Genomic DNA, 12019 nt, shown 5'->3' with positions numbered 1-12019 from the left:
TTGCCAGCACAAACAGTGTTAAGGTCATCCAAATCTTTATCTCCTGTGACCACAATCTGTTGCTGCTGCTTCTTCGGGAAAGAGAGACTTGATTCTCAAAAGAATGCAAAGCTGTTGATTGACTGAAACCTTTGGTGTATCATCCACCTCTACACACAACTGAGTAACTGAATGAATGCCTTGTGTTTGGTAGCTTGTATAAAAGTCAAATGTGAAGCCAATTTCTGGCTGCTTCAAGCATCATCACTTTAAATGCAAGTAATCTGTCTCCAGTACTCAGTATTGCATGTTGAATAATGGATGGGCAGAAGGTGAGTTAGACTTGGAGGGGGAGGCGATGGTGTAGTGGTAAAGTCACTGTGCTAGTAATCCAGAGGCCCATGCTAATGCCCACAGCAGCTGGTGGAATTTAAATTTAATTAATAAAATTCTGGAATTGAAAGCTAGTCTCAGCACTGATGCCATGAAACTACCATGAAACTTTCAAAAACACATCTGCCTCACTAATGTCCTTTCGGGAAGGAAATCTGCCATCTTTGCCTGGTCTGGCCTACAGGTGACTCCAGACCCCACAGCAATGTGGTTGACTCTTAACTGCTGTCTGAAATGGCCTAGCAAGCTACTCAGTTCAAGGTCAGTTAGGGATGAACAACAAATGCTGGTCTTGCCAGCGATGCTCACATCCCATGAAATAATAAGGAAAAATGTGGTTCCAAGTTGGTTTGGGGCTTCTTTGAACATGACTGTTAAAGCCACATCTGCAAGGAAAAGCTGAGAGGCAACAATCCTTTCCCTCGCACCTGTCCAACTGGTTGATGCCCCATTCAACCATAGTTTTAAAACATTTTTATGTGCTTCCATTGATCTTCCCTGTAACATACAGACTGAGACCCAAAGGAAAACAATGTTATCATTGTACAAATTTTTTTAATCATATACAGCAATGAAAATAATCTGCTATTCAACAAATGAGGACAAATGGACAGAAATAAAAACAAGAAATGCTGAAACCACTCAGCAGGTCTGGCAGCATCTGTGAAAAGAGAAGCAGAGTTAACGTTTCGGGTCAGTGACCCTTCATCGGAACTGACAAATATTAGAAAAGTCACAGGTTATAAGCAAGTGAGGTGGGGTGGGGCAAGAGATAATAAAGGAGGTGTAGATTGGACCAGGCCACATAGCTGACCAAAAGGTCATGGAGCAAAGGCAAACAATATGTTAATGGTGTGTTGAAAGACAAAGCATTAGTATAGATTAGGTGTTAATGCACTGAATATTGAACAGCAGCAAGTGCAAACCTGAAAAAAAACAGTGGGTAAGCAAACTGAACAAACTAAGATGAAATGAAATAAATGCAAAAAAAAGATTGTAACAAACAAATGGACAGAAGTCTGATGAACTCCCAGACTACACTGCTTGGGAAGTCTAGTTCAAAATCTTATGGTATAATACAAACACAGCTCCTTTTTCATTATTGTTGCCAATTTAAAGTAATTCTTGTCACACTATAATGAGTCAGCGAGTATTAACAGTGCCAAATTGGATTTGTATGGTTTGGATAGTATAAAGGGAATATATCACTGCATATTTGTGGCCATAGTGTGGCTGTGTTGCAGAAATGGGGAGTCCTATTGACCTTGGAACCGCAATGCACATGTATTTAATTTGAGTGTTTACTCCAAAATCTGCCAAAGAAAACAAAAAATAATATGCCTGCTACTACTGAACAAGCTCACTGATTTGCTATATTCAATGTGTTCCTGGTACTGAGAGCAAACGTCATGGTATTTGTGAACATGTCTTAGTGTATTTTATGAGGATCCCAGTTCAATCTTGAAAAGGTGTGGGCTGGGAGTCCGGCCAAGAGTAAGGTTCTGAAGCAGAGGGGGAAAAAAAAATCACATGGTCAGTGTTGTCGCCAGACAGGTGACAGACCAATATGCAAGGTTTTAGCACTGGTAAGACCCTCTAGTATGTTCCCCACCACTGTCCCAACCCCCACCCCTCACAACCATCCCTCATTATTTAGTAGCCAAGAGAATTTTCTGTGGAAATACTGTGAACAATCAGATTGTGAGACTCAATGGACAATAACATTCGTAGCATTTGTAGAAAGCTGCATAGATATATTAAAACGATTAGTTATTAATTTGCTGAACAAGTAGCTAATTGTCATGCTTGTAGTAAGTTAGTTGCTGTATTTGATTCGCAAATTGTCCAGCACCAAAAATCTGCTGTTTGAGGCAAGTATGTTAACGTTGGCATTTTAAATTAATGAGCTATGATGAAAGGTTAAAGGAATGTAACCAGTTCTCATATAGATATATAAAAAAACAAGGCAGCAAGGCTACAATACATGGAGGGGAAATGTTTAACTGTTCTTTCCCAATTGTGTCTCTTTTTCTCCCCTCCTGTTCTGAGGGTGCTAACTTCTGCTGGGATATATTTGCGTGGGTGCTAGCCACATAGCAGTCCCTCACCCACATACTCATTCTTCATGGGTGAGCCTGGAGGGATATCACTGCTAAAACCAGCCATATATTCACATGTCTGCACACCCACCCTCTCCAGCAGGGGTCAGTGGATATTGGTCAGGAGCAGGAAGTCTGGCTGATTGTATTCTGTATTATGTTTAGGGCTGGATTTTATGGGCCTCTCTGAGGTGGGATCAGAGTCGGGGAGGCCCATAGAGTTGCAATGGGTGGTGTGGTGGAAGGCCCGTCGCCAAGCAATTTTGCCAGGGGCGGGATAGGCCAACAACAGCCTTCCTGTCCAGAGGCCAGTTGAGGCCCTTAGGTGGCCTATTAATGGCCACTTCCTGCCGCCACTGGGATCTAACCAGTGGTGGGGGGGTATCTTCAGTATGTGGGAGGGTGCCTTGTAATACGAGGACTCCTACCAGCAAAACTTTCATGGACCCCCTCATCCCCTGGACTTCACGTCCACCCCCGCCACGCAGTGGCTTTCCGGACTGGCCCCAGCGACTTTGCCTCACTTATCTGAGGTCCGGGGTTCCAGAGCTGGGCCTGGGCCCAAGGCCTCTGCAATGCCAGCCGTGGCTACCACTCCCAGGGGTGCTGCCGATACTGCTGAGCTGCCAGCCCTCTGACTGACCTACAGCTCTTGGAGATGAAATCCCCATCTTTCAAGGGATGGAGAACCCAGCGCCGGAAACCTCGGCTCCGGAACATCGGCGGATCGTGCCTTGGTGAGCGGGGGGGTGGTGGGTTGAAAAGGCTGAGGCGGGGCTCGTCCCCAGCATTTTCAGTCTGGAGCCAGGAGTCCCGCCACCTCCATAAAATCCCAGCCTTGAAGTGTAGTCACTGTTGTAATATAGGAAATCCAGCAGCCACCTTGCAAACAGCAAGCTCCCATAAACAGCAATGAGATAGTGACCAGATAATCTATTTTTTAGTGATGTTAGTTGAGTGATAATTATTGGTCAGGACATTGGGGAGAACTCCCCTACTTTTCACTGAAACAGTACTGTGGGGTCTTTTATGTAGGCCTGAAGTGGATTGGGTGGAATGGTGAAAGTCATGAGAACACCATCACATCCAAGTCACAAACCATCCTGACCTGGAATATATGGGCAGCGCAGTGGTTAGCACTGCAGCCTCACAACTCCAGCAACCCGGGTTCGGTTCTGGGTACTGCCTGTGCGGAGTTTGCAAGTTCTCCCTGTGACCACGTGGGTTTCCTCCGGGTGCTCTGGTTTCCTCCCACATGCCAAAGACTTGCGGGTTGATAGGTAAATTGGCCATTGTAAAAATTGCCCCTAGTGAAGGTAGGTGGTAGGAGAATTGAGGGAAGGTGGGGATGTGAGAGGGAAAATGGGATTAATATAGGATTAGTATAAATGGGTGGTTGATGGTCGGCGTGGACTCGTTGGGCCAAAGGGTCTGTTTTGGTGCTGTATCACTCTATGACCCTATATTACCATTCCTCCATTGTCTCTGGATTAATGTCCTGAAATTCCCTACTTCATACCGTTGTGGGAGCACCTTCACCATTAAGACCATGCAGGGGTTGAATGAGAAGGTCCACCACTATCCTCAGGTCAGCTAGGGATGGGCAATAAAAGCATCCACTCCATCATCATGCACATCCTGAGAACAAACAAAAAGGAGGCGCTGAGTGGAAGCAATGTTTTTGCTCCACAGGGAGAGTTAATTTGGAGGGAAAGCACCAGTGGATCTCCAGGAGGTGCATAGCAAAGGAGGTGACAAAGGAGAAACGGGGAAATATTGGAGGGTATAAAAAACCAGGAAATGATGTCAGAGGGAATGTGTTGAACTCGAGCATGGGCATGAGAACTGAATGGAATGATTCAAAGACTTCGAGACCACAAGCTAACATGGCTTAAGAATTAACTCTGTTAATAAAGAGTTATTAATACTGAATAGAATGTCATAGATGCAGTAAGTTTGTGACAACTTGGTTGAAGCATTCCTAAAGGAGAGGGGCAGGTCCCTCTTATGAAACTTTTCAGGGTCTTCAAAATCCCTTCATATCCTCCTTTGATATACAGTAACATTTACAGATGACACATGATCAGATGACTTTAGAATGTCACATGATTTTACCCGCAGCAATGCCTCCACCAGATTTGGAACCCTAGATGTAAAGCAAAGCCTTCTAAATATCATCACAGATTGAGATATTAAAACAATCAAATCTCAATTGGTTAAATGTGAGTGAAGAACACGAATTCTAGATTTAAGTAAAAGGGGGTTGCTATTGTCATTGAACAGTTGTAACATGTAAACTTCACAGCAATTAGTTTTATGATGACTGATCCCTCGGCAATTGATCTAAAATTTGTGCACAGCCTAATTCTGTCCTATGTGTGTCGGTACAGGTCCATTTACTGAAGGACCAGTTGGCGGCAGAGGCAGCAGCTCGGATTGAGGCCCAGGCCCGTGTCCATCAGCTGTTGCTCCAGAACAAGGACCTACTCAAACACGTTTCACTGCTCGTGAAGCAAGTGCAGGAATTGGAGCTGAAACTTTCTGGCCACGGTTCAAGTAAGGAAATATCAGTAACTTTTTAACCCAGTCTACAATAAACATTCAACTCTGGCAACTGGTGGGATGTTATTAGCAGCTGATTGCCATAAGAAAATTATTAGGCCTCAAAATGCAGCTCTGAGGGTGTTTGTGGTGCCAAGAATTTGGGCAGGTTCTGTTTATTTAGTGGAGGACAAGTTAATAATTGATCCTTTGAGTACTTGAAGTCCTCTGAAGCTTCACAATGTTTTCTGCCACACACACACCTCAAATACATTGCACTTTTTGTAATGCTGTGGGAATCTATGGGGACATAAATATTTCTGAGCTTGGAGAAATATTTACATTTTAAAAAGCCTGTAATTGTGTTGTGGGTTTTTATTATTCTGCAGGATTACTGCCATCATCCCCATCAGATACTGAGAGGGAGACTTTTTGTCCTTTGTCAAGCAATAAATTCATTGCGATGGAATTGCATTCATTTTACATTTATTGAGATCTGATTATTAGTGTACCATTCTATTTTACATTATACAATATGTTATCTTATAGCTTCCCCTATATTCTAGTATCTGGGAAGTGCTTGTTAGCTGCAACAATTGAAGACTGAACAGTTTTTTGCGGGACCTGTGAAGCTTTAGAGAATGTCTGTTGATCAATATCTCTTTTTTTTTAAATCAAACCTTTATATGCAGATAGAATGCGCTTTGACAGTTTCTATTTGTCTTGCTATCTCGGTATACTGTTGCGTGATGATTTTCTATTGGAAAAGTTGTGCTAAGATAGCATTGCGGCAGTGGTAGTTTTGAGTCCCAGTATGATGGAAAAGAACTAAGGCCAGCTGCAACTGAACTGATCTGACCATTGAGGCACCTTTGGATTCCTTCACTGTCACTGTCACAAGTCCTCGAACTCGCTGTGAGAGCATTTTCACTACACAGACTGCAACGGTTCAAAAAAAAAAGACCCACCACCACCTTCTCAAAGGCAACTAGCTAGGGATGGGCAATAAATGCCAAGTTTGCCAGCCGTGCCCACATCCTGAATTAAAAAGTGATGTTTCTATAACTGTTAAACTATTTCATCCTGATGCTGGACTTAGTTGAGCACAAGTTTTGAGACTCTGTCAGATGCAATTGCTGGTCGGAGTTAGGGCAACAACATTGGAGCCTCAATTCTGCATCCTGCAACTCGTGTCCAACATGACTTTGCATCAGCAGTAAAGTCTTACAACTTCTTTCCTAATATCTCATCCCAGTTGGTTGTCTTGACGTTGTCATCACACTTTGTTTAAATTAGAATATTCCAAAAAGAGAGGAAAAGATAAAGAAATTGAAGTTAATCATTCTTTGTCATACAAACAAAAAACATTAGAAGCAATAAGCCAGTCTGTGGAGAGAAAAACAGAGTTGATGGACTGCATTTTACTGGCCCCCAGGTGGCAGGAATGGAGTTGGAGGTAGGGGTCAATAAAACATCAGGGCGGCAAGCTGTCGCTGTTCCACTGCCAGGGAAGTTTCCCAGGAGCGGGCTGCATGGAGATGGGCAGCCAATTTGCATAATTGAGGCTGCAATTTTGTGGGGCCGCTGGCATTTCGCTGATGGTGGAGAGGCCCCCACTCCACCCACCGCGTGGCGAGGCTGCTAGCTTCATGGAGGCGGCCTGCCTTTGACAGACTGGGAGGCCATCAGTGCCAGAGCCTCCATTGCCCACAGAGGAGCCGTGGGCAGGAGAAAGAGGCTCCTGCAGCCCCAACGATCTCCCTGAGGGGTTTCTCCTCCATCCTGCTGGGCCCATCGCCCTCTGCCATCTTGAATTTTAGTTTTGACTTACCTGCCTGAAGGCACCTCCATTTGGAGGCACCCTCGAGGTCTCCAATCTGCTTCAGCACTGCCCACCTCTGCCAGTGGTGCTGCTGAGGCTTCATAGCTGCTGTTCCTCTGATTGGGCTGGCAGCTTCAGGAGCCCAACTGCCCTTCTTAATTGGACAGCAGGCCTGTGGGCAGCCAATTAGGAATCCCTCTGTAGTAAAATCGCCAAGCCGGTCCCGATGCCAGCAATTGTGGTCACGGGACCCACTTTTTGACCCGACAACGGGGGGTCCTGAAGCCCATGGTAAAATTCAGCCCAACGTTTCAGGCGGCTGAACCTTTGTAACAATTTTAAAGATGTCCTGATGGTGTGACTCCACTTTCAGACACTTATCCAAACTAAGTGTCAGTATTGCCTCAAGTTTAAGGAGGCGGTTGTCTCAAGCTGACTTTTACAATCAACACATTCAACCCCACCAGATATTTCTTACAACTTTGTAACAGATTGCGTGAGGGGGAGTCTGGTGCCATCTTTAGTATCCGATTTCACACTGGCTGCATTCCATTGGGTTTCCCCTTGCCTTCCACCCCACCCCCTTCTCCAGCACTCTCTGAAGAGATGGCTGTGGGAATTAGGACTTCAAGCTAAAGGGGTATTGTTAGCAGTCACCATGACATGGTCTCTCTTTCTCTTGTTTTTCTAGCGGGCTCGCAGGACAGTTTGTTGGAAATCACCTATCGATCGACTGTGCCGCCAGTGCTGTGCGACCCCACAACGCCCAAACCCGAAGACATCTGCCTGCCGCAGCTATGTGACGGAATGGACCTCCCCCTTCCTCTGGGAAGTCCACTAGGTATGGATGACTGTCTGGTAAAACTGGAGTGCTTCCATTTCCTGCACAATGACGAGCAGTCCCATGAAGAATTCATGGGAAGCCTGGAGCTGATCAAATTCCGAGAGTCAGGAATAGCGTCTGAATACGAGTCTAATACCGATGAGAGTGAGGAAAGGGACTACTGGGTAAATGAAGAGTCAGTTCGGTTAATGAGTGTGCTGAAGAGGCAGGATATGGGGGATTGTCTTGATGATGAAATTGCAGTGTAAAAGCCTGTGGTTCTATTTACAAAAGAAATTCAAATGTCACGTACTGACCTGTTCCAATGGTCAACCAGACAGAGATGTAAATAATGGCGATGGATTTTCAGTCACTACATCACCCTGTTGTTTAAAGTGACAGTCACCATTTGATATTGCTCACTGCGCAATCTGTTTAAAATCAGTCTGTACTTTGCTTCTTTAAATATCTAGTTTCCTAAGTTTAAAAAAAAATGAAGCATCATCACATTCTTTAAACTTTGAGAAATGGTAGAAGCTTAAAAATACATGAAGAAGAAGGTTGCAGAAATATGATTATCCAACAATTAGTGAATCAGATCGGTATAGGTATTGTCCCTTTAAACTGAAACCTTTGAACCAACAATAAAGTGGCTACTTGTGTTTGGAAGTCACAATCACTGAAAAACCGAACTAAAGGTCATTCCATCCTAGCTGCAGGCCACACCAGTACTTTACTTGTCAATAGTGCATTTTGTTAGTTAGCAACTGACAGGAGTGGAAAGTCTGCACCTAATGCTTGTTCACTTGTCATAGTCAGTTCATGAATAACCTTGAGGATCACGTGGCACTAAAGGCAAATAGTTGAAAGGATTTGTGGTTCTGGATTGTACATCTCTCTGAAAACCAATTACCCCAACACACTATCTAAAATAATGCAGGTGGGAATCTTACAAAGATTTTACATCCTTAAGTCCAGATCTTGTGTCAAATTAAAAATAATTTAAAAAGCACTGTAGGGCACAGAAAGGTCCCATATACTTCCAAAGTGTCTTGGCAGCAGGTTCACTCGTATGTATCTGGCTATATGTAGATACATTATTAATTTTGGGCCCTCTCTTTGAGAAAAAGTATTTGGCAAATCTTTTTATTTTCATTTTGGCTGCACCATGACCATCAGTCATTCAAAAGTTATCATGTGATGTCATCACATAAAGAGGCTGCAATGCAGTTCTTATTCTTCCCCCTCCACAAAGCAAGGTTAGCCACTCAAATGATGGACATAGGAGCAGAACTACCTACAAAAAACTGTTCGGCTGTTGGTTTAAAGGGAGCTTGAATTATCATGGTTTTGGCAGCTGATGACCCAGAGAAACTGCCTCTCCCTTCTGTTGTGATACAACCACATGTAACCAATGCAGTGAACTTTCTCCAACGTGAGGACGTTAGTGTGTCGTGAGTTGATAAATCATGCCCTTTCCACACAACAGTTGGACGAGGGAAGGAGAGGAAATCTTTCTTTAATCTAAAACAGTGCCAACTGTTGGTTTATAATACACGGGTAGGAAAATTCTTTGTACTTAGCTGCCAATGGTTGGACTAATGACCTCCCATTGATCACACTGCAGTCTCCTAGACGGCTACTGATAGGTTATTTCACTGGATGCTTTGTATGTATTGGGAGTCAGCAAAGTCAGCTCAAAATGGATCAGAATTTTGACTTGTCATTTAACTGACACATTAGGATGGCCTTCAGTAATCTCCATTCAACTGCCTTGGAAAATAAAGCAAACTTTAGAAATCATATTCAACCAATCGGCAAATGATTTTAAATGCATAAAACAAAGAAGATGAAAGATAAAGGATGAAATAGAATAAAATAGGGGCTGTAGATAACAGAAAATAATTGTGGAAGGGAATAGGGAGAGAAGGTAGGTGGGGAGAAGTCTTGGTTTATATAACAGAATATTTAAATGTATATTTTAATATGGCAATTAGATATTTTATGACTAACATTTCAATAGCTTATTGAGGAATTTACGGAATTTTCATGATCACTGTATTTCAACTAAAATCTTTTTTAAAAAGGTGACACAGAGTTCCAAATTCCTTGGATGTGTCACTACTCCAGGGTTAATCCTCTTCTACAAGCATTTCTGCTACCAATGATGTTTCATATTTCAAGCACTTGGGGTTTTTTGATTTTATTTTAAGGCTGTTTTTGCTGACAACGCAACCACTAGGCGCAGTACTTGCACATGCGCAAATGCGGGCTCTTCAACTGGAACATCAGTGTCTGCGGCATTCAGACAGCTGCCAGGATTAAAGATGGCCCTGCTCAATTTATCACAGGAAATGCTTATGGCTAGATCGTTCTAGTAAACTAGTTTACATTAAGTTGGATGGAAGCCCAGTAATATGCTATTATATAGTTATCGGATACTAACTGTATCCTCAGATCCATTTAATATTCCAGTAATCCTATTAAATATAAAAGGAAGTTTATGATTGAATTTCCATTGGAAGATAGTGAATTGTCACCCCGCTTGAAAATCGGGCAGAGTATAAAATGTGCTGCCAATTCGTTATTGTGATTTCTTTATATGACTGACCAGGACTGATTTCACCCGAATGCAGTCTACTATCTCCCACCCCACTGGCCGCTCTCCCTTCTCGGCAACTCGCTTTCTCCCCATCCTCCCCACTGGCCACTTCTGCCCCCCCGCCCCACCACCACTTAGCTATTCGCTCCAGACCTCGCTGCTCTCCCCCCCCCCACTTCACTGGCCAATTGTTCCCCGCTCGAGCCACCCTGCTCTCCGGCTGCTCGCTCCCTGCCCCAACCCCATAGCCGCTAGCTCTGGGCCGCACTGCTTCCCTCCTCAGGCCACTCACTCCCACGTTTCTTCAGTCACTGTAAGAGGTTCCATTCCCATACCCCCTTACTACAGTTCTTGGACTTTAGGAATTACAAGAACAAAATTGCACATGACACGGTTTGGCTTAACCATAAATTTGTTTATTTAAAAAAACAAAAACCTTCCTAACGCACTGTTACAAAGAACTCTAAACTAATTTAAAGGACACCACATGACACCTTGATCAGTTAGTCCGATTTAAATCCCTCCATGATTCAACCTCGGCGCTCACCCAAACACACAAGTCCCCATGACTTATAAAATAAACCTTTTCGAAAAAACCACAGGCAAAACCTCACGTTTCTGCCCCACATTCACTCAATTCAAAACCCAAAAACCCTCCCAGGATTTGGTTGCTACACTTAAAATTGTTTTAAAACTCTCGGCCCCAAATACCCCTTGGATTTGGCTGATCACTTACAATCCTCCATGCGGTTGGTCCTTCCGGTGAGAATTGTAGGTCCACAAGCCAGGTTGACCGTTCCTGACCCTCCTTCTCGACTACAGTCTCCACAGTACAAACCCCTTCAGGATTTGACTGAAAAACTGACAATCACCTACACGGCTGGTCATTACCAATGTTGATTGTAGGTCCGGACCTGAGATGACCAGTCCCCGTCCTTCTTCACATAACTGCAGTGCCAAACCCTTCGATCTTGTCCTTTTTATGATGATCCTTATTGAAATATCATGAACACATTTCCTGAAGCCATCCTGCTGGTTGGCCAGCAATTAGCACCTTTTAACCTCTTTCCTCTGTTACCTGCCTGGTCCAGACAGATCCATTTAGTGCTGATGTGATTTCCCTGACCGAGAACAATGAGCTCCACCAAGGTGAGGTAATCCAGGCTCCAAAGCTAATATCCATGAAAGGGATTTCTGTCCTGTCTTGACAGGAGTGAATGCTGCGCTCTGGGGCCAGTTAGTTGCAACAATGGCCTCCCCGATTTCTTAACATGATGGCAGTTATCTTGTGTCACTGTTATGATAATGTCCCAAATTCCAGTCCTTTAACAGTATCAGTTCTGTTGTGTTCATCAGTCACCACGCGCCGCCCGAAGAAGCAAGGCGGGCCGCAGTGGGTGATGGGGCGATGTAGGAGCGAGTGACCGAGAGGAGGGAAGCGGCGCGGCCTGGAGCTAGCGGTTGAAGTGGGGGAGGGGGGAAGCGGGGAGCGAGTGGCCGGAGAGCAGGATGGCACAAAGCAAGGAACAATCGGACAGAGGAGTAGGAGGAAGCATCGAGGCTTGGAGCGAGTTGCTGAGGGGGGAGAGCGGCTTGTGGGGTGAAAGCGAGTGACGGAGATTGAGCTCCAGCCTCAAAGTGTCCCATTCAGCCGCTCCCTCCAACTGAGTGGGGGGCTGGATACCCGATGACGCTTTATTCTGCATGCACGATGATGGACCAGGCGATGGATATGCGGTGACGTTGGCGCTGTGCAATGA

At 44.5% G+C, this 12019-nt stretch overlaps 1 protein-coding gene across 9 annotated transcripts in view; it reads left to right on the top strand.

Annotated features, from left to right (window-relative positions):
* The window catches only part of nos1apa (nitric oxide synthase 1 (neuronal) adaptor protein a), a 442663-nt gene that overhangs the window by 382414 nt on the left and 48230 nt on the right, over positions 1-12019 (top strand). For 7 of the 9 annotated variants that reach the window (XM_068037734.1, XM_068037735.1, XM_068037736.1 and 4 more), the window contains 2 exons: positions 4862-5027; positions 7526-7675. In XM_068037734.1, coding sequence (XP_067893835.1) covers positions 4862-5027; positions 7526-7675 — 316 coding nt within the window. Of the gene's footprint in view, positions 1-4861; positions 5028-7525; positions 7927-12019 lie in introns of those variants that run through there. The other 2 variants (XM_068037740.1, XM_068037739.1) reach the window with 1 other exon arrangement.

Source organism: Heterodontus francisci, chromosome 8 (assembly GCF_036365525.1).
Source record: "Heterodontus francisci isolate sHetFra1 chromosome 8, sHetFra1.hap1, whole genome shotgun sequence".
Classification (NCBI taxonomy): domain Eukaryota; kingdom Metazoa; phylum Chordata; class Chondrichthyes; order Heterodontiformes; family Heterodontidae; genus Heterodontus; species Heterodontus francisci.
The sequence above is the reverse complement of the archived record's forward strand: the minus strand, read 5'-3'. Positions and strand labels throughout refer to the sequence as shown.